A 21,882-nucleotide genomic window follows, 5' to 3' on the forward strand; every position below is an offset into this window, starting at 1 on the left:
TGCGAAGGAAAGGCATACTCCACACAGTGATGCAAAATTTAAATGCAAACCACAAAAAATGCAACTCATTTCATTTACCTTTATATAGTTACAAAGCCACAGGTACAAGTACATAAACCACATGATGAATACAAATCTATAACAGACATTACATCCAGGCATGGTTTAAACATACAAACAAACGCTGACACAAACAAAATCACATGGGAGCTCAGATGTTTACGCTATGTTGTTTAATACACAAAAAACAGAAAGAAACAGGATCAAGTTCATCTACTAATTTCATTGAGGAATGGATAATTATCCCCCCCCCCCCTCCCATCACAATAAAGAGACACAAATTATTTTGAATTCTTCTGCTTTCTAATTCTACTGTATTCTCTTCACAGCAAATGGAAGGGGAGCATTATACACCATAATAGAATTGTCAATTTCTGTTTGATTGGTCACTGGTCATACTTTCAAAAATTTCATAACTTTCTTATCCTTAATCAGAATTTTGTCAAAGCTTCACAATCCTGTTCCCCTCATTTATATTTTCTGGTTCTATTCAAACAAACTTATTTTTAGGATGGACATCCCCTGAAATTCTCATTAAATCTGGCGGGGAAGAGATTGAAGGTCACTTGAACTCAATGTCACAGACAGAATTATCCTAACTGGAGACAAATACATCGTCATGTATTTACACATGAGAAATATTCAGTGTTATATAGTTATACCTAATGGTGACAACACACACACAAACTCTCAAACACACAAGAAGTATGATTAACATTGCAGCAGGGACAAGGAAACAAGACTAGGTCATATGAAATGACAAGTCAAAGAAGAAGACGATGATAACAGAACAAGAAAGTGTGAGGTTTGGATACAAATGATAAAACAGAGAAATTATGTACACGTACATATATTACAGGGTAAATTGAATTCTACAGTACATGAGAACAATGACAACGCAAGTAGCACAATGATCTTTGCACTAAAACAATAGACAATATCAACAATACATTTTGTCACAACCCATCATGTGTATTGTTTATTTAAACAATACAAATACACACATAATACTTTGCAATTGTATGTACACAAAGGAGCTTGAACTGTACACAGTAGCTGTGAAGTTCCCATGCAAATGTAACATTATGAGCACAAACAGACTTTTGTACAGAAATGTACACGAACACACATTCATATTCAAACACATACACAATGTAATATGCACATGCTCATACACATACAGACACACAACCAAAATATTAATAATACACACACAAACACACATGCACACACATAAAACACATGTGGTTATAATTTTGGAATTTGTGCAAATGTGCATGTACCTGCATATATTAAACTCGACCACAGTATAAATTTACAATTTTCTTGTGTGTTTCTGTGTCATTCTGTTAAAACCCGGCTCACAGGAAGGAAATTGATAACTATTAAAATACACAAACAGTGATTATGCAGTTATTCTCATGTTCAGGCGGAAGAAATCATACTAAAAGATAAAAGAATGAATCATTCTTTTTAATGCCTCGACAAGGTATACATTGTAGTCACATATGCTGTAAATACACTCTTTCACAAAGAGAACTAAAATATATCTGAATGTTTCCCACATATGCAAACATACACACAGAACTGAACATTAAATTCTACTCACACTAAAGACAAAACAATGAAAATCAGTTAAGTGTCTGTAGCTGACAATCACAAACAAACAATATCTCAACACATCAAACATATTACATAAGCATTTATGGTCATATGAAAGAGAAACTGCAAATGTTTTTGTTTTTTGTTTTGTTTTGTTTGCTTTACCCAAGATGCTTTGAGAGAAAAATTGATAATAAATTCATAATAAATCCACATTATGCATTTACTGTTTAGGAATGTGAAGTAAATGATGGATTAGCTTGTGTTTTCTACAAGTCATGTAAACCTTGGAACCCTGCTCATGTCATTTTTTTTTTTCTTTCAACAACTGCACAAAAATGTTGTGGACCCTTGAAAGGCTAGCAGAGCATTGCTTCTTCACACATTTTATCAGCAGCTGGAGGAGGGCACAAGGTCTTACCTTGTTGTTGTCCGATTTATCGTCGTTGTCATCATCTGTCAAGAATTCTCGCTTGGGGTACGGGATGGGTTTGCCGTCAAATACACTGAAGGAAAACAAATAAACAAGGAAACAAAAAATAGAGTGAGAATTTTATATGTCTCTATTATTATGCGATGTAAGTCTATAAGCCCCCACTCCCCACCTCCCCAAATAAAAAATTGTGTTGGCATAACGGGCCATATGAAAATAGGATCGGTAGGTCGATTTATCTTTTTTTTTACCGCCGCAAAAACTTGTGAAAAAAACCAAATGTTGTAAAAAATTGTGCTACTACACACGCAGATTAAATAAAAAGAAGCGGATAACTCACAAAAAATGTAAGTTGTGAAATTCAAATGAGAAAAAATGGAGAGCGTGCCGAAGCGATAACGATTGCACTATTGCTATTGAAATATTGTGCTATCGTGATCCCTATAGCGTAGATTTTTTTTTTTTTTGGGGGGGGGAATTGTAGGGTCAGGGACATTTTAGGGTCGGTCGCATTATGCCAATACAACATTTTTTATTTCTTGGCCTAATTTTGAAAGTCAGCACTTATTTAGAATTAGATACCATCTGGTCAGATGGTTTAGATCTTGCACTAAAAGTCGAAAAGGCTTTCGATATGCATAACACTGTGTTTGCATTGACTGGTGACATAATATTAAATATGGATAACTTTATCAAAAAAGATAATTGAACTAAAAATCCACAAACAGCTTGATACAATTAATTTGCATGCTTGGGTGACTGAAATAATCATTTTTTAAAAATATTTTTGTACAACTTCATGCAATTCTTCAACTAATTTGAAATATTTCTGACATTTTTAAACTTCATACAATTTACTATACTGGTACTCCTATCCACTTGTACACATTGACATAATCTCATTCAAATTCTGAAGTCCATCCCATGCAATATCTTCCCCTTACAGTACGTACCACTGTTATTCAGATTCTGAAGCAATTATATATCAATCTTACTCAGCCGTGTGAAGAGGCTGCTCCTTGAAGTACAGATCACTCATAGCTTGCTCTGATGTCATCCGCTTGGTAGGATCCATCGTGAGCAGCTTGGACAACTGTAAAATCAATTCATTTCATATACGACCATCATCATCATCATCATTGGCTTTATTACTGCTGTGTCTACTATTGCTGCCTTCATTACTACCAATTCATTCAATATCACTACGAATCTATCATGACCAATTTTCCTTTCCAATTTACTTTAATTCATTGTATCATCACTACCGAAACTACTCTTTCATATGTCTACTTCTTCTACTACCACTGCTATGAGTACTAAAGGTAATGTGTTTTTCTATCATAATAGTCTAGTAGGTCTCACAGCAGAATGTGCTGAAGATCAATCTTCCTACTTTTTGCATTTGAGTTGAAGTTTAAAGTGCATACAGAAAGGTGACATGACACTTGCTCCTGCGACAATTGTTCCAGTCTTATTTTCTCTAAGGACTTGGGGTTAGGGTTAGGGTTGTGATAGGGTTTTAGGTTTAGTTTGATGTGAGGATTAGGGTTAGGGTTAGGGTTATGCTTGTGGGTAGGTGTTATATTTGGCTTAGTGTACAGATATTTCATCGGAGCAATTGTCGTAGAAGGAAATGTCATGGAACTGTGAAGAAATTGTAACACTGACTCATGGTTTCTCGCCATCTAGTTGGCAACGAATGCATTCATGCAACCCGTTGCTGTGAGAGCCTGATGGAGTTGCCGAACATTGACTTGAAGACTGGTTTTCAGTTACAAAATGTTTTTATCAACACTCTCTTGATTTTAACCTATCAATGATATACAAAAATAATCCATATTCTATGTGCAGACTGAGTTGAAAGAAAGATAATTTCACCTCACATTTATTTCATAACACCTATCGCAGAAAGCGTACAGAAGCTGACCATGTCATAAACAAATTTACCGAGAAAATTGGCTTTGAAGATTAGATGCAGTATAGCTGATAGCTGGACGAGTAGGGATTAAAACACAACAGGCAAATTTAAATGACCTAGTAATATACTGTAAGAGTAAATAACATGCTTCATTAAAAATACATTTTGGGATTTCAAAACATTTCCGAGACATTGAAATTTGCTCAGGAAATGCCAGAGACACTAAACTTCAAATTATTGACAAATTAAGGAACAATTCTTTAATTTTCATCACAATCACCATATTTTTCATATTAGGCAGCTTTAATATCTTCAACTTAATCATGGTAAGGTGGTGACAGTCCAGATATGTTTTACATGGATATAATAAAATACATAGTTATACAAGAACTCACAAGTTGGAATGCTTTACTATCCTTCGACACTTTGTGCTTCTCCATGTATTTCGGTAAACAGCAGCTAGCATATCTGTAGGGTGAAGTTTAAAAAAAAAAAATATTTGCAATATCATCACATACCACCTTCTCATTCAATTTCAACTAACTATCTTCCTAGAATTCTAATAAGTCTCTTTTGGATTTACAAAGGAAAAGAGAGAAAAGGTTAAATATCTGAATTACAATTTGACAATAAAGTTGAGTACATACATGTAAATTTGCCAGGAAATGTTTACACACTTCACAGCAATTACATTCTCTCACGTAATACAGAGTATGACCACGGTACTCTTTACAAGATTCATGAAATTGAAAGCCACTAATAATATACTAGAGCTGACATCTGCTGCCACACTGGTCCACTGTGAACAATATTTTGTTGCTTTTGTTTGTTTCTTTGTTGTTGTTTTTTTCAAGAGAAAAAGGAACAAATGTGCACGTGTAAGTATCAAATGTAAGAAGAAATGTAAGTATCTGATATCTACTTTTCTCTCACACTATTCCAATGCCTCTGTCAGGTTGTATTTCTCTCTCTCTAGCACGGTAAGAGATGAAGATTTATGGGAAGGCAAAGGGTAGGTACAGCTGTAAGGGACTGCTGCAATGACCTTTTCTTTATGATATTCTAAAAACTTTGCAGACTTTGTAAAGGAAGCACCAGATTCTGATGGACAATGGGGTAATGACATACTAGGGATGACAACCTCGTAAACAGCATTGCAGTTTCCCGAGAGCTGAAAAGGCACAATTTTTTTTTTGTGGCAAAACAGTATTTTTACCTTTCCAGCAATAGACATGACTGCGTAGTCAACACTTTCTATGAAACCTGTTGTCAATTTTAGCAAAAATAAAGACGAAACAAAACAAAACACTGAAAAAAGTGACAGCTGTTTTTCTCTGATGTACAAAGAGTGAATGGTCACAAGCGCAATGGTCCAAGATTTCACATGAGATGAAAGATGGAGGGACTCTACAGCATGCAATGAGGCAAAACGAAGATGAATCTTTCGCTGCATACAAATCTTGTTCCACTGCATGAGTTATGACCATACATCTTATTTGTCGCACATCTATCTGTCGGACAGCTCGTACATCGACACTTGTGTTCCCAGGCGACTGCTGAATAGTATGGCAACCATTTTTTTTTAATGAAAGTTGAATGACTGTCTATTTCGAGCATGTCACAAGATGAGCGGTACGCAGTCAAACCAATCAGAGCGCGAGAATCTTTGAAGGTGTGGTATAGCAATCATCATCTAGGATTTCTCATTTTCTTTCCTCTCTCTATCTCTACATTTTCATCTACCTGTATCTCTTTTTCTCTACATCTCTCCTTCATGAAAAGAGATAAAGATTTTAAAGGCATAATTTACCATTTGCACATGAAACAAAAACCTGGCATTAGTGCTTTAAGATAGTTCTAAACTGTGAGTTAGGGATAGAAACAACCACTGTAAAAATTTGAATCCTTATAATCGATCTTAAGTATTGTTAAATACACAAAATGTGAACAATAGTTATAATAAAAATGTTTCCAGACTAAACCGTCTACAGTTATGGCTTATTTAGAAAAATTCTGATATCTCCTTATATTTTAGGCTTTATTATGAAAATTTTATATGGTAGGATGTTTTGTGATACAACAGACCTACACATATGCATCAAATGTGATATTTTGAAAATCGTTTAAATCACTGCTCCCAAAGGTAAACAGGACCTTTAAGGGGGGCAAACTTACCCTCCTCTCCTGAAGTCTTTCATGAGGTTGCTGTGTTCAGGCATCTTCTTAATGTCCTCCCAGTCTTTCTCTGCCATATAAAGGTCAAATGCAAACAAGGATCATGTAATACAAAGGTCATATAATACAAAGGTCATCATATTATAAACAATCATAAACAAAGGTCAAGTAATACAAGACTATGAAAGTAAGGTAAAGGTCATGCAATAAGGATGTTATGTAAGACGAAGGTGAAGGAAGATAATGTTCATGTGATAAAAGGTCAAAGGCAAAGGTCATGTACTAAAGACATTATGCAAGAAAAAGATCATGTATGACAAAGGTCATGATACAAAGGTTATGTAAGACATAGGTTGCATAAGACACATAAAGAATTAACGGTCATGATAGAGAGTCAAAATCAAAATATGCATTGTATTCAATGTAAAACAATAGTCAGTCTGAAAAGTACATGCAAATTACATTGGCTGGTCTTGCAGGGGGAACTAGATATATCGCTACGGCTACTGATATGCCTCCGCCATAATGCATGGTTCTCCTAATAGGTCTATAGTACAATGTCTTGACAATGTGTGATGACAGTTTCACACAATTGGCAAAATATTAAAATGACAGGTTTGACACAAATGTGCTGAATGTTCACTTTCCTAGAACTAGGTTCAATTGGATGAATGATTAAAATGTCAGAGTGCAGGTATTTGGGGAACTGATGATTTTTACTTGACTTTTGACCCTTTTATAAGTTTATGCATTGAGTAATTTTCAAGGTATTGAGAAAAAGTGTAATTTCAGTATCAAATGGGAAAATAGCATTATCTAAACCTGGCCTTTGACCTTTGACCTCACAGTTCCAAAGAGAATCACTGTTAGGTTGAACATGCATAAATATGTAAGTTTCATGATGATACCTTGAGTTACTTTTGAGATATGGAGGAAAAAGTGCAATTCAGCACTTTCATTTGAACTTTTGACCTTTGACCTTTTGGCAAGAAACTTCCCACAGAATATATATTGGGTAATACATGCCATACATCAAGTTAAAAAAAGAAACCTTCAGGCATATTGCATTTTAAGGAAAGTAGTGATATTTTGAGGTGTTGACCTTGACCTTTGACCCCCTGACCTTTGACCCATGACCCCCAACTTCCTAGATAATCACTGCCTATCGGTACAAGCATATATACTAAGTTCCATGAAGATACCTTGAACCATTTGCGAGATATGGAGAAAAACATGAAATTTCAATTTTTTTTTCACAAAATAACCTGTGACCTTTGACCTTTGACCCTGTGACCCTAAAATCCACACAAAGTATTATCCCCCAAGGATATACCCTCATACCAAGTTTGATGTAAAACCACCACACGGTTCTTGAGATATCGACAAAAACAAAACGGGACGGACGGACGTACGGACGGACGTACGGACGTACGGACGTACGGACGTACGGACGGACGGACGGACGACCCGAAAACATAATGCCTCCGGCCACTTCGTTGCGGAGGCATAAAAAAAAATCACATAATCATCATGACCTAGGGATGCTGTACAAGACAAAAAGCAATAGTTCTTTTTTATGTTGCCTGGTACATGAACTACATGTACCTTGTTTCACTTTAAAAATAATAAGATAAAAATATTCAAACACAATCTGCTGGCACTGTTAAGAAACGATGTTAACAGAGCACATGAATGAGAACAGAAAAATGCATCACAGTGGAATCTTGGTGTTCAGAATGATGAAATCTGAAGAGTTAAATAATTAAAATCATAAAATTTTCCTGTTCCTAAGACCTGTTTTTATGACAAACAAATTTTCCTGTTCCACAAGCCTCTTTATAGTGAGTTGTTAGCTTTTATTGTTTAATCGTTTAGGCTACTGATATAGCATAGTTCCTGTTATGATGAATAACATTTTCCTCTCAATAGGGCCCATCTATACCCAGTTGCCACTGTTTGGCAGACAACATTAATGAGGCACAATTATACACAGAGAAGCAATAACGAAAGAAAGAAATAAAACCAACCTTGTGGGAAGCCCATGACATTGAATATCCTGTCCAGCTGGTCGTGATGGTACGGATTGCTGGTTTTGATGTCTTCTTGCCGGCAGTGGAAGATGGGTTCTGATGTCAGAAGCTCAGCAAAGATGCAGCCTATGGCCCATATATCTGAATTGAAATGAATTGAATTGAAATGAATTGAATTGAATTGATATGAACTGAAATGAAATGAAATGAACTGAATTCAAATGAAATGAAATGAACTGAATTCAAATGAATTGAATGGAACTGAATTTTACTGTTATGCATTGAATTGAATTGAACTGAATTGAATTGTGAATTGAACTGAACTGCACGGATTGGAGTTGAACTGAATTTAATTAAATAAACTTGAATTGAATGACTTTTTTCATATCTCTCTGTTGATAATCATCCTGGTTATCTCACATCTAAAATGTTATTTTGTGTCAGTGATTGGTGCTTAAAGGGAGTGTACAGTTCTGGTTGAGGTGAGGATTTAGCTTTTAATGTTTTGCGAGATATTCAGAAACCACTCTATAAGATGTCAAAGAGTATGCAATTCTAAGGGGTATCAAAACTTTATTTGATGAAAATCGATTTTGAAATGGCTGAGGTATCCAAAAACAAGGTAAAACAAAGAGATTCTAATAAAAGGCGTGGTCTGTCGCCTTTTATTATTATCACTTTTTTGGATATCTCGGCCATTTGAAAACCAATTTTCATCAAATAAATGTTGGATCCTTCTTAAAATTATATGCCTCTTTCATATTTCATAAGAGGCTTCTCATTATCTCACTCAGGAATGTTCAAATAATGAATCCCCACCTCAACCAGTACTGTACAGTCCCTTTAAATCAGTGCTGAGTGATCTACAACATGCTACATAGTTTTAACTGTTAACTACAATGTATCAAGACTATTCCTATCACACGCAAAGCTATTTGTCAATTCATTTTGTTTATCATAATAAAATAACATCTTCTTTATCTAAGGTGGCCTCTTCAGTGTTGCCAATGTTCTACCAGAGGGCCCTGCCATTGTTATTACACTAGTATTGCTGGTAACCATTCTTACACCTGGGTCAAGAGGGACATGATAGGTAAAAACAAAATTGTGCTTTTATAAAAATGTGCATATGTCCGCCAGAGGATGAACTGCTCACAATTTACTCAACAAACTCCAGCTGAGACACTGAATTCACTCAGAACTATGTATTCATGCAAAGACATATCACTAATGTACAGGTTAAGTTGTTATAAGTTTTCTTTTGCCCACAGGAAAGCTACAACCTTTGTGTTGCACTAAGTGCTGATTTGCACAGAAAACCCAATAGTCTTGTAAACACACCAGAAAGGGTTCAGGAAACGAAATCAAACAAATCTAGAGATGTATCACTCAAAACAGCCACTTAACCCCCCCCCCCCCCCCCATAATGTTTGAGGTATATACCATATGTCCAAACAAAAATTACAATGGGACCCTCTGCAATTGTAACTTTTAAAATAGTAAAATCAATCCAAATACAATTTCAGGGTATGACACTATAACTCATTGCCCACATCTTACAGAAAACCCCATTCCATTTGCTTCAGTGGTCAAAGAGAAATGAGAAATTTTGTAGAGCATGTCAGGAATCTCTTCCCTCCAAGTTCTGTCTATTGTGTTTACACATTGATATGCAGCTCAGAGCATCCAAGTGCTAAACTTGGAAGAATCAGACTCATGACATGATTTACAACAATCCACATTTCTCTCTAACTGCTAAACCAAATGGAATGGGGTTTCCTGGAAAATAGAGCTAAGATGTTATATTTTAAGACCCTGAAGTAGCATTTGGACAGTTTAATCATATTGGGTGTTATCAATGTGGAAATCCAATTGTATTTTTGTTTTTGTTTTTGTTTTTGTTTTGTTTTTTTTTTGGGGGGGGAACATACACAATTTGTTGCATCGTACAGTGTAGATATGTTGTCAACTCACCTATTGCTTTTGTGTAATGTCTGGCCCCCAGAAGGAGCTCCGGGGCTCTGTACCAGAAGGTTACCACCACTGGGTCCAAATCAGCCAGGGGCTTGAGAGGTGAGTTGAACAGCCTGGCAAACCCCATATCAGCTGGAAAGGGTTATAAGTAGTTAGTCTTTTGTTATAGATTTCCAACATACACAAAACTTGTCAGGTGAGATGATGTACAAGGCAATCTTGACAGATCTAAAAACATTCTGATGTACAATAAAGAAATTACATTTTATCACAGCGACTGTATAATTTTAACTTTCCATGTTTCCTTCAGAGACAACAGCATTCTAAATATTGCAAGAAGAAACAAGTTGGCAAGTCAAGTCTTGAGCATTGAGCAGGTGATCCTTCATCAATCTACATAGGATAACTAACTATAAAAGTGATCAGAATAGCCCCAAAATGCAATCAAATGTCAGCCAATGTTTCAAAATCTTAATCACTTCATAACATCAACAATTTCAATCAATACAAATCAAACACTCATCACTTACAACAGGGCTGCTCACTAACCAATTGTTTCTACTGGTCCGGCCTGTCCCTGTTGGACGAGTAGATACTCAGTTTCTCCTTTTTTTACTGACCCATCCAAACTGAAAATTTACTGGTAATGATTTTTTTCTTTCTTTCGACTGGCCCCACAATGGACCAGATTTTTTTGTCCCCGCCGAACGAGTTCGAGCAGGGGACTATGAAACGGGCTCCGTACGTGTGTGTGTCCGTGTGTCCGTCCGTCCGTGTGTCCGTCCGTCCGTGTGTCCGTCCGTCCGTGTGTCCGTGTGTGCGTACGTGTGTGATCAAAATCTTCAATTTGCTACTTCTCTGTCATTTATGAGCCAATTTTGATTCTGTTTGCTTTATATGAGAGATAGCACTACATGGGAGCTTTGAAACTTCTACACAGAATTTCAGTCGTGACCTTTGACCTTGACCTTTGACCTATATTGTACATTTTGCTACAAAATGCTACTCCTTCGCCATTTCTAACCCGATTTCGATTTCGTTTGCTTTATGTGATGGCACTAGGTGAGGGCTTCAAAACTTCTACACAGAATTTTGACCTTTGACTTCTTTGACCTTTGACCTTGATTTTTGACCTGTATTGTACATTTTGCTACAAAATGCTACTCCTTCGCCATTTCTAACCCGATTTCGATTCCGTTTGCTTTATGTGATGGCACTAGGTGAGGGCTTCAAAACTTCTACACAGAATTTTAACCTTTGACTTCTTTGACCTTTGACCTTGATTTTTTTACCTATATTGTACATTTTGCTACAAAATGCTACTCCTTCGCCATTTCTAACCCGATTTCGATTCTGTTTGCTTTATGTGATGGCACTAGGTGAGGACTTCAAAACTTCTACACAGAATTTTGACCTTTGACTTCTTTGACCTTTGACCTTGATTTTTGACCTATATTGTACATTTTGCTACGAAATGCTACTCCTTCGCCATTTTTAACCCGATTTCGATTCCGTTTGCTTTATATGATGGCACTAGTTGAGGGCTTCAGAACTACTACACAGAATTTTGACCTTTGACTTCTTTGACCTTTGACCTTGATTTTGACCTATATTGTGCATTTTGCTACAGAATGCTACTCCTTCGCCATTTCTAACCCGATTTCGATTCCGTTTGCTTTATGTGATAGCACTAGGTGAGGGCTTCAAAACTTCTACACAGAATTTTGACCTTTGTCTTCTTTGACCTTTGACCTTGATTTTTGACCTATATTGTACATTGGCTACAAAATGCTACTCCTTCGCCATTTCTAACCCAATTTCGATTCCATTTGCTTTATGTGATGGCACTAGGTGAGGGCTTCAAAACTTCTACACAGAATTTTGACCTTTGACTTCTTTGACCTTTGACCTTGATTTTTTACCTATATTGCACATTTTGTTACAAAATGCTACTTCCGGCGGGGACATATGTTACGCACCGCGTAATTTCTACTTTTCCTTGTTTTCTCTCTACCTGTGCTGAAAAGTTTATAGTGGCCTGACAGTGACCGGTCTGGGACTGCCGGACCAGTGTCAGTGTTTAGCGTTGCTTACAATATGTAGAAAAAGTCTAATCATGACATAAAATATGAACATATATGAACATGACAATCACAATGTTACATATGATGATACTCTCGGAGAGAAGCCCTGAGTAACGAACTGGAACCAAAGCCACTATGATCTAATACAGCAAGTTTGTACAATCACATCATGGTACTACCATACAGTACTGTAAAAGTGGAAATTTTTGTGGGGTTGAAATTTTCGTGCATTTCGCACAACCAGAAGCCAGCGAAAAAATAAAAGCATGCAAATATTTTTGCATGCCATATGTTCCAGTAGTTGATGTCTTGATTCCGCTGAATTAAAAACATGCGAAATTCTTCTTACAGGGCCAAGCGCGAAAAATAAGTCGCGCAAAAATATCCACTTTTACAGTACCGGTATCACACTGACACATACCTATTTTTACTCTTCCTCTTTCTGGCCCCTCACCCATCACCAATATATTGGCTGGTTTCTGCACAAAGTGTAGGAAAAAACAACAACAAAATGCCTGATTATCACCTTTGAGGGTAAGTCTTCAAAAGCAAAATACATTGTAAAATGAGGAATGTTTGCATGCATTTTAATTTCGTGAATTTTGTGAGAGCAAGGGTTCATGAAATTTAAAATGCAATGCACACAAACAAAAGTTTTTGTCTACACTATAATACATTGATTGTTAGAGGCACCTCACAAAAATTTCATGTCACGAAAAAGGCTGTAGGCTCCAATTCACAAAATTTTATGTTAGTAGTGAAAATATCATTTTACCCTATATAGAATCAGCAAATAAAGACAAGTTTATGACACATTCGGTGAAAATTTGAGAAAATCACAAAATGTGAAAATGTGTGATATCAAGTACAAGTCAACAGCATAATGAAAATAGACATGGAATCGCACAAATGTTCATTTTGTGAAAAGTACACATTCCATTGACCAGTATAAAGGTATGCAATGGCAAAGTCAAATTTATATGCATTATGGAGGAGCTACGTCGAGTGCTCTTGAGATGTCTTAGAAAACTGACTCTGGCCATAACAAATGATCTGTAACTCAAACTTAAGTTTAACCCTTTGGCTGCATAGGAGCTAGTTGGCACAGAAAATTCCATGGCATTATACACACTAAACAAAGTCTCTGGCACAGCAAGGACTATCAAGAAAATATGTGCAGAAAGGATTATCAAGGGGGGAAATAAAAACCTGGACTTACCAAATCTCTGTGTAGTACCCAGTTTGAGTGAAGATAGTGAATGCCATCAAGGATCTGGTAGAGAAGTGATTTCACCATGATCGGAGGCACGGAGGTTGGCCCCTTCTTGCTTGCCTTGTTGGCACGGTGATACTTGATTATATGCTGTATCGTATTGAAGAAAAAAGAAAAGTGAATTCCTGCCACTAACTCCAGTCAACCTTGCCTATGTCAATAGGGATAGCAGAAAGTCCTTCGACACATGTGAATTTCGATTTGAACAATAAAATCATCATGTATTTATATCCATCTGGGGTAGAATTTTCTTCAACTTAGCCAATTTTTCGACTTGTGAGATATCAACTTTGGCGAGGTTGACTGCGGATTTGTTTTGATGACATATACACTGAAGTGATGTAGCACTGTTGTAAGCAAATCTCGCTATACGAAGATATGTGTTCACTAAACCCTTATACTGTGCTTGATGATTGGCAAAGATGTCTGGCAACTAACTGTCAACGAACAGAGATTACCCAAACTGCCCAGACCTGACTGCATCACCAAAGCCTTCCTGTTGGACTGAGGCACGGAGTGGGCTAGCTAACTTTACGTGATCAAGTCTAGTCTGGAAGGATTACTGAATGCCAACGCTTGGCAAGTCAAGCTAAGAGTCTGGGCACATACAGGGTCAATCAACTGATGAAAATGATGGTCACAAGTTGCAAGTCTTCAAATCATGCTTTCCTCTTTCTTGTCACTAATCAACAAAGCATGCAGGGGCTATCATATTGCTAACCTAGCAAATGTCGGTAAAAAAAAATTATCACAAAAAAAACCCAAGAATGTCATTGCATAACATAATCTGACTCTTGATTGTTTACAATTTCTAAAATGCACAACATACTCTTGACTTTGCAACTGATTGACAAATTGCCTACATCGACGTAAATAAGCACTGGATTGATCAGTTTTTTAGTAGTAGCCATGATAAAAAATCATGGGCGTAATTACTCGAGCAAGATTCGAACCTATGACCTCCTGATCACCGGACAGGCGTCATCGCCACTAGACCACCGAGCTTTCGCCTGACAGCAAGTGTTGGTTCTAATCCTTATAGCATTTACGTCTATGTAGGGCAATTTGTCAATCAGTTGCAATGAAAACATCTCGACGGAAGAATTTCATGAATTTGAATAATTACGCAGTACCTGCTGCATGCTATAAGGATTAGAACCAACACTTGCTGTCGGGCGAAAGCTCGGTGGTCTAGCGGAGATGACGCCTGTCCAGTGATCAGGAGGTAGTAGGTTCGAATCTTGCTCGAGTATGTACGCCCATGATTTTTTATCATGGCTACTACTAAAACACTGATCAATTCAGTGCTTATTTACGTCGATGTAGGGCGATTTGTCAATCAGTTGCGATGAAAACATCTCAACGGAAGAATTTCATGAATTTGAATACTCTTTACAGTTTACAATTTCTATAATGCACTGCATAAAACTGCTGACACCCTAATAGTAAGTCAATACTGTTTCCAGCTTGGACAGTGATTTGCTTTTAAAAAAATATATAGAAGTTACAAAAGAGAATATTTCTTTCTAGAGTGGAATAAATGATAGATCACACATGACACATTTTATCGACACAATCCTGTCACATAAATCATAACACATTGCCCATCCTCATAACATGAGAGCATTCTGGTTCTATGGATAGATTTTCTTTGCTGAGTATCTTTCAGGGATCAGTACATTTGACGAAATACTTTAAAGTGCCAAATGATATTGATGGTTTCTAGTACCAATATTTTCCAAAAACATACAAAACCACAGTGTTCATGTTGCACATTCACCCACTAAGTGAGGAAAGAGAATATATCATCCAGCACAGGAAATTCAACTTACCCACAAGTCATGCTCTGAGAAATCACAAAGAAGATACACCTTTCTGTCACTGTGCGACAGAAACACTCTTCGTAAACATATCACGTTAGGATGTCGCAATTCCCTGAGAAGCTGAAAGCAAAACAGAATATTGCAAGAAACTTTTTCAATTTTCACCATAATGAGTACTGTTAGAGCAAACATCATCAAAGTAGTGAGATATGTAGGCAGGCTTTCAAGTATTACTACATGCATTACTCTGTTGCTGGAACTCTTCAGATGATCAAATGTAGTCATGTGAAATACATCCCAGATAGTTAAACTCATTAATCCAAAACACTGAGGATGGTACAAACTGTATTTAAAGACAGGAACAAGCACACAATGAGAAAGGATTTGAAATAATACAACTAACCTAACTTCTGATACCAAATGAAAATAGATGGTACCTGGTAGGCTAAAAGGGGGCAAATGCAAATCCTTTCAACGTACATGAATGCAGGCTATGATGTTGATATTCATTTGATGACCCTAAAAATACACCTTCCACAAAATAACATATGAGGATTTACCTGTTTTCAAAGGGAGTACATAATATCAAAAGGTAACATTGATGGCTATAATGAAATGACACTAAAATGTATACTTAAACCAGACCTACACTCTGTCTCATTATTACAGGCATTGCATATGCTCAAACCTTATCTGGCAACGAACAGTAGAGAATGTGATCTCTCACAATGCCACAGTAAAGTTGCAGATATTACTGCAAAGAAAATTGCAAAATAGGCAACATTACTGAATAGTCAGATTTTTGGGGGTTTTTTTGGAAATAAAGAAATGTAATATCTTAACTACATCCTCTTCATGCTGTAGAGCTATTATATCTTCATTTTCTCATCATGCAAGCATAATACTATGTTTTGATTTGACCTTGTTTTCAAATGTCTAATCACCAGCACACTTCCATGCATCTAAACCTAAATGTCAATTTTTTTAAATTTATTTCGTTTTATTTATGTTTATTATTTATTATGTTTATATGGTGGCTGGCTGTCTTGCCACTTCAGTCATTGATTTTTGGAAATTTTATATAAAATGTGACAAAATCATTTCTTGTTAGAAGAAGGCAGAGACTGGACTATCATAGCACAATGTGAGAAAAAAAAAAGTTTGGTATCAAAGTCCATCGCATCGTCATGGTGATGCGTTACAAGTGTACTTACTGCCACCTCTCTGCAAGCAGACATTGAGATACCCGTCCCTTCAATCTGCTTTAGCGCGTACTCTCTCTTTGGTTCCTTCTTTGTGGTGGCTTTGTACACATGGCCGTAGGTGCCACGGCCAACTTTGCATCCCTCAAAGTCAAAGAGGTCTTCCACACTCTCGCGGATCTTGGCAGTCTGCTGCTTGAATTCATAATCCATGCTGGCCTCAGGTTCAGTGCTTCTTGAAGATCACAAACTACAGAAATGAAAAGAGAAGTGGTGATAAAGTGTTATGTCTGGGAACAAATAAACCTGTTGAGGACGGGCTGAGTTTGCTACAACATGCATTTCCCATAGACCCCTGCCCGAGAATACTCGAGACTCGTCCTCACCAGGTTAAAGGGGTAAGAATAGGTACTGAGTATAAGTTAAAAGTTTATGTAAAATGTGAAGGCAACTTTGCTAAATAAAATGTGCTGTGACCTTTAGCCTCCCCCACCCCCCACCTTCTTCAAGGGTCTCATGCCATTCCTATTATGATACTTATAGCAATTCTTGCTATAGAGTGACAACTTCTTGTGGCAACAACCAATCAGGAAGCAAGATTCTTGTTATTACCATAAAAGGAGAGTTGATCGTATCACCAGATGCTTTTTTTTTCGTGGCTCTGAATTCCGTACTCAGAAGATGAAATTTCGGCCACAAATTGCACGAGTTATTCACAAAGTCCTGAAAATATACTCCTCTCCAAAAAGTTGTCTTTTTGCGCGGTGTAAAATCGCATTATAATTCCGGACACGATTTTCGTAATGAAATAATCGACGTCTTTTGCACCTTGTCCTTGCTCCAGAATCACAATTCATCCCACGAATCACCATACACATTCTTCCCGAGCGGACGACAAAGAAAAAATTAGCAAATGAGGCTCAAATTTCATATTTTACAGTAAAAAGTCTATCTTGAACATTTTGAACAGTTCACGCGATAAAAAATTGACAACTTCTATTTTACATGCTTTGTCTATGGGAGCACGGGTGACGAGTTGCAGGCCCCTTCCTTGAGCGCGCAACTAATGCATCATTTGCCTTTGAGGACGAAAGCTTCAAATTTCCGGTATCAATCAGTTAACTTGTGGTTCTAAATTGGAATCTTCAGCACTTTTCCTGTATGTTTAGTGGGATTTCATAGAATTTCAGAGACGAAATGTGATTCAAACACGCATAATTATTAACTATGATGAGGTGCAGGTCACTCATCTATAAATTTGCAGTAACATGTGAATTTCGTCTCGTTTTTACATTTTGATGACCTGTTTTTTTGCGATTTCGGTCCAGACAATGTTCTTTGAGGCCAATCTGCGAAGTCTCGCGCGTACTGAATGTCACTAGTACCGGTACGCAAAAATATGCGTGTCCGGAATTACCATGTTGTCCGGTAATACCATACCTGTATAGTGTCTATACATACACTTGCCACCTTGCAGTAAGAGTCGAGTTGTATCATTCATAGCAACTTTTTTAATGAAATAAATATCCAGTGTACAAACTTAAAACAACTCGACTGTGGTTGATTTAGACATGGAAGCAAATGCAGAGACTCCAACTCTCCTGCTTTATAGCACGAGAGAGCATCTCTAGAACCCTAGAGCGGAATTCAATTCAAGGGCCCTTAACCCGTTGAGGACGAGTCCCGAGTATACTCGGGCAGGTGTCTATGGGAAATGCGTGTTGTAGAAAAATCAGTCCGTCCTCAATGGGTTAAGTGGGCCCTGGACCTTGGCTGCAAGGGACTTCACGCTTGTGATGTGTGCTTTGCGCACATCAAGTTGGAGTCCACAGTTTGCTAGCGGTTTCAGGTGGGAGAATCTCTGTCTCTGGATCAGAAGGTGCATGTGCATGGGGTTGGAGTCTCTGCAAATGTATGGTCTATGGATTTTCATTTGACAATACCAGGATTACCAGATTTTAGCGTCGTAGCGACACGGGGGGGGGGGGGGGGGGGGTGGAGCTGCGTGAGTGGGGTTGAATTAAGGATGCGATGGAGCTGGAGGTTAGTTCACCATTCATTCATTTGCTCTGTAGCTCTTGAGCTCTCTTTACACTGTAGGGTCTAGTATCTATACTATTTACAAATGTTTATCTCCTTGATTTTCCAACCTTCTCCTTCTTATCTCCCTCCATTAAATTCTGATCCATCTACGTCAGACGTGTATTACCATATTTTTTACATCATCATCAATCATGCACACCTCCAAGCTCCATTAAACAACACATCACTCGTCATCAGACATAAAAATGGAGACTCAGCTCAGGGGAAAATAGTCATAGTGTTCGTGCACACATCGACCTAGTAGAGAATCTCGGTCAAATGGTCATCATTGATGGTGCACACAACACTGCAGATCTAACGGTTAGCACTCCTAGCAGACCAAACAGAGACTGAGAGAGAGTGAACAATAATAATATCTGCCTTCGTTTACCGACTGATGTCAAAGTGATGACCGGTGCCTGTGATCAGTGGTGATGTAAAGTCCCGTTTACTCGATCAAACTGCTCGACTAACGAGTAGAAAATATCTCAAAAACACTTTCAGGTTCCTCGTGTCCGTGAAAGGTCGAAGTCAACGCCAGGCCAGGAGCATCACTATTTCTCAGTCAATGTCGATGAGCTAGAAGGAGGTAGGTCGCGTCGGTGCACTGTACAACACATACATGTAATAGCACCAGCACAATTCATCAAGCCTACCCGTGTGGTGATACAGTGATGCGCCGTGAAAAAACATCCACAGCAAACCCGCTGCAAACTTTTAGCTTTATAGTCTATTATATCAAACGCTATTATTTTGGACAGAGATACAAATAGAAATTACCAACGGTAACTTTCATATTCAAACATAAAGTTAGAAATATAATATTATACATTTTAATATAAAGACATGCATTGATATTGCACATGCATTCAGCTTGCTAATAATCACCTTATCTTACGTTAAAGCTTACTGATGTCTAGTATATACATCTAGTCCAAATGAGGTTGATGTAGCAGATCAAGAACGTGATATATCAATTCGATGGTAGCTGTAAAGGGTACTCACGCGACAGTCGAGGACGTGACATGCAGAACGCATTGTACTATAGATCTACACAGCGAAAAAAAGAAAGTAACACTTTTTCCAGTTCATATTTTTCATAGAAGATTTTGATAAAAACAATTGTGCCATATACCATATGAAAGGTGATTTAATTGGCTATAGACTTGGTGGATTTATGCAAAGGGAAACTTTACGCATGAGTGAACACATTCGTTTTTGTCCTCCGAGGCACAATTTAAGTAAAAATTGAAGAAATGGACATTGACATTCATTTGCAAATGCCCTTCAAGATAGCGATGACAACAAAAGACCAATTCAAAGCAGTGAGAGACACGAATTCAAAAGCAGAAATAAGTTTCTGTTCTCATCGAGTTTCTCTTTATATTCTCAAGCAAAAACATAATGGGGAAACTGAAGGGGAACATAGGGAAGTAAGCCGCAAGAAGTGATAAAATGGACAGAATTTCGTTATTCCCACATCTTTTAATCAAAGAATTTCAGAATTCATGAGGCAACTTTAATAACCAAATATTATTTCATGTCTTTTTGAATATGGATTTTACAGAAGACTCGTCATTTTCCTCCATTATTTTTTTCCTTTCTTTATCTTTGGAGGGTCACCGAGACATTTAGATCATAGGTTGCAGAAGCGGATCTAGAGGGGGGTTTGTGCAACCCCCCCCCCCCAAAAAAAAAAAAAAAAAAAAAATCCGGGGACCATTTTTTTTTATCTTATCTTTTTTTTAACTTGTAATTTTATTTTTTTTCTATTTATATATTTATTTTATTTTTTATTGGGTTAATTTGGCAATGACCTCTATACCAAAAATAGTGGTGTTTTAGATGCAAGAAAACGCCATTTTCACACACAGATTTTCAAAAATTCTCCCTACTGTGGGAGGGGGGACACCCCCCTCCCACACCCTCCCCCCCCCCCCCTTTATAAAAAGCTAGATCCGCCCCTGGGTTTATTTTTGCAAATTAATTTGCATTTCTCATTGTGTTGAATTTGTGTTTTGTTCTCATTGTGGAATTGAGCACGTACATTTGAAGTCAGTAATTATCGCCCAATTTCATTATTGTCTTCACTTACCAAGGTTTTAGAAAAACTTATTTATAAAAGAATGAGCAATTTTTGAAGGTACATGAAGTTTTTACGAACTATCAGTTTGGTTTTCGTGAGAAACATAGTACTTCGCATGCTCTTTTATATTTCGTTGATATAGTTCATGCCATTGATAATCATTCTCATTTAGTTAGTATTTTCTTGGACTTCTCCAAGGCCTTCGACACCATCAATCATGACATTTTACTTTATAAATTATCGCATTATGGAGTACGTGGGAAGGCCTTGGAGTGGTTCAAGAGTTATTTGTTCGATAGAAAACAATTTGTTACAATTAAAAACAATGATTCAGTTATCAGAGAAGTCAAATGTGGCGTCCCACAGGGAAGTCTTTTAGGGCCGTTATATTGTTCATTATTTATATCAATGATTTTTGTCGTGTATCTGATGATCTCTCTTTTATTCATTTTGCAGATGATACAAACATATTTTTTGCCCATAATGATATTGATTTTCTTGTTCACAAAATTAACATTGAATTGAATAAAGTGACAAATTGGGTCAGAGCTAATAAGTTATCACTTAATGCTCAAAAAACGAAATATATGATTTTCAGCAATACTGTTGATAGTTTAAACACAAATATAGTTTTAGATGATTCTCATCTACAAAGAGTATCAAATATTAAATTCTTAGGGGTCATTGTAGATGATAAACTTTCCTGGAAATCACATGTTGATAATATTTGTAATATAATATCGCGTAATACAGGTGTTATTAATAGATTGAAATTTCATATTCCTCAAAAAACATTACTTATGTTATATTCGTCGTTAATATTGCCTCTTTTGAATTATGGAGTTTTAGTATGGGGCAACACGCATCAGAATTTACTTGAAAGAGTGTCCCTCTTGCAAAAGAAAGCCCTCCGCATTATCTGCCATTCCCTGTACGTTCTCATACAAACACGTTGTTTACCTCCAATAAGCTCTTAAAAGTTAAAGATTTATTTTTGTATGATTTATTCCAATTTATGTATACGTATTGTAACAATTTGCTTCCGTCTATTTTTAACTCCATGTTCCTAAAAAACCAATCATTTCATGAATATCCCACTAGGCGTTCCAATGAATTTCATTTACCCCTTCTACGCACGAT

The 21,882-nt window shown here is 37.0% G+C and overlaps 1 protein-coding gene across 1 annotated transcript in view; it reads right to left on the bottom strand.

Annotated features, from left to right (window-relative positions):
• Positions 1-19,240, bottom strand: part of LOC139743953 (cyclin-dependent kinase 8-like) — a 30,963-nt gene extending 11,723 nt beyond the window's left edge. Inside the window, exons 1-11 of the mRNA XM_071654419.1 lie at positions 19,048-19,240; positions 16,587-16,824; positions 15,382-15,492; positions 13,496-13,639; positions 12,698-12,755; positions 10,193-10,324; positions 8,216-8,359; positions 6,189-6,258; positions 4,409-4,481; positions 3,091-3,188; positions 2,084-2,168 (exon numbers count right to left, since the gene is read on the bottom strand). Of these exons, the coding sequence (XP_071510520.1) occupies positions 2,084-2,168; positions 3,091-3,188; positions 4,409-4,481; positions 6,189-6,258; positions 8,216-8,359; positions 10,193-10,324; positions 12,698-12,755; positions 13,496-13,639; positions 15,382-15,492; positions 16,587-16,787 (1,116 nt within the window). The 5' untranslated portion in view covers positions 16,788-16,824; positions 19,048-19,240. The remainder of the gene's footprint in view (positions 1-2,083; positions 2,169-3,090; positions 3,189-4,408; positions 4,482-6,188; positions 6,259-8,215; positions 8,360-10,192; positions 10,325-12,697; positions 12,756-13,495; positions 13,640-15,381; positions 15,493-16,586; positions 16,825-19,047) is intronic.
• Between the last annotated feature and the right edge of the window lie 2,642 nt (positions 19,241-21,882).

Source organism: Diadema antillarum, unplaced genomic scaffold (genome assembly GCF_040938485.1).
Source record: "Diadema antillarum isolate AM-2024a unplaced genomic scaffold, OU_Dant_1.0 seq00001124_RagTag, whole genome shotgun sequence".
NCBI lineage: Eukaryota > Metazoa > Echinodermata > Echinoidea > Diadematoida > Diadematidae > Diadema > Diadema antillarum.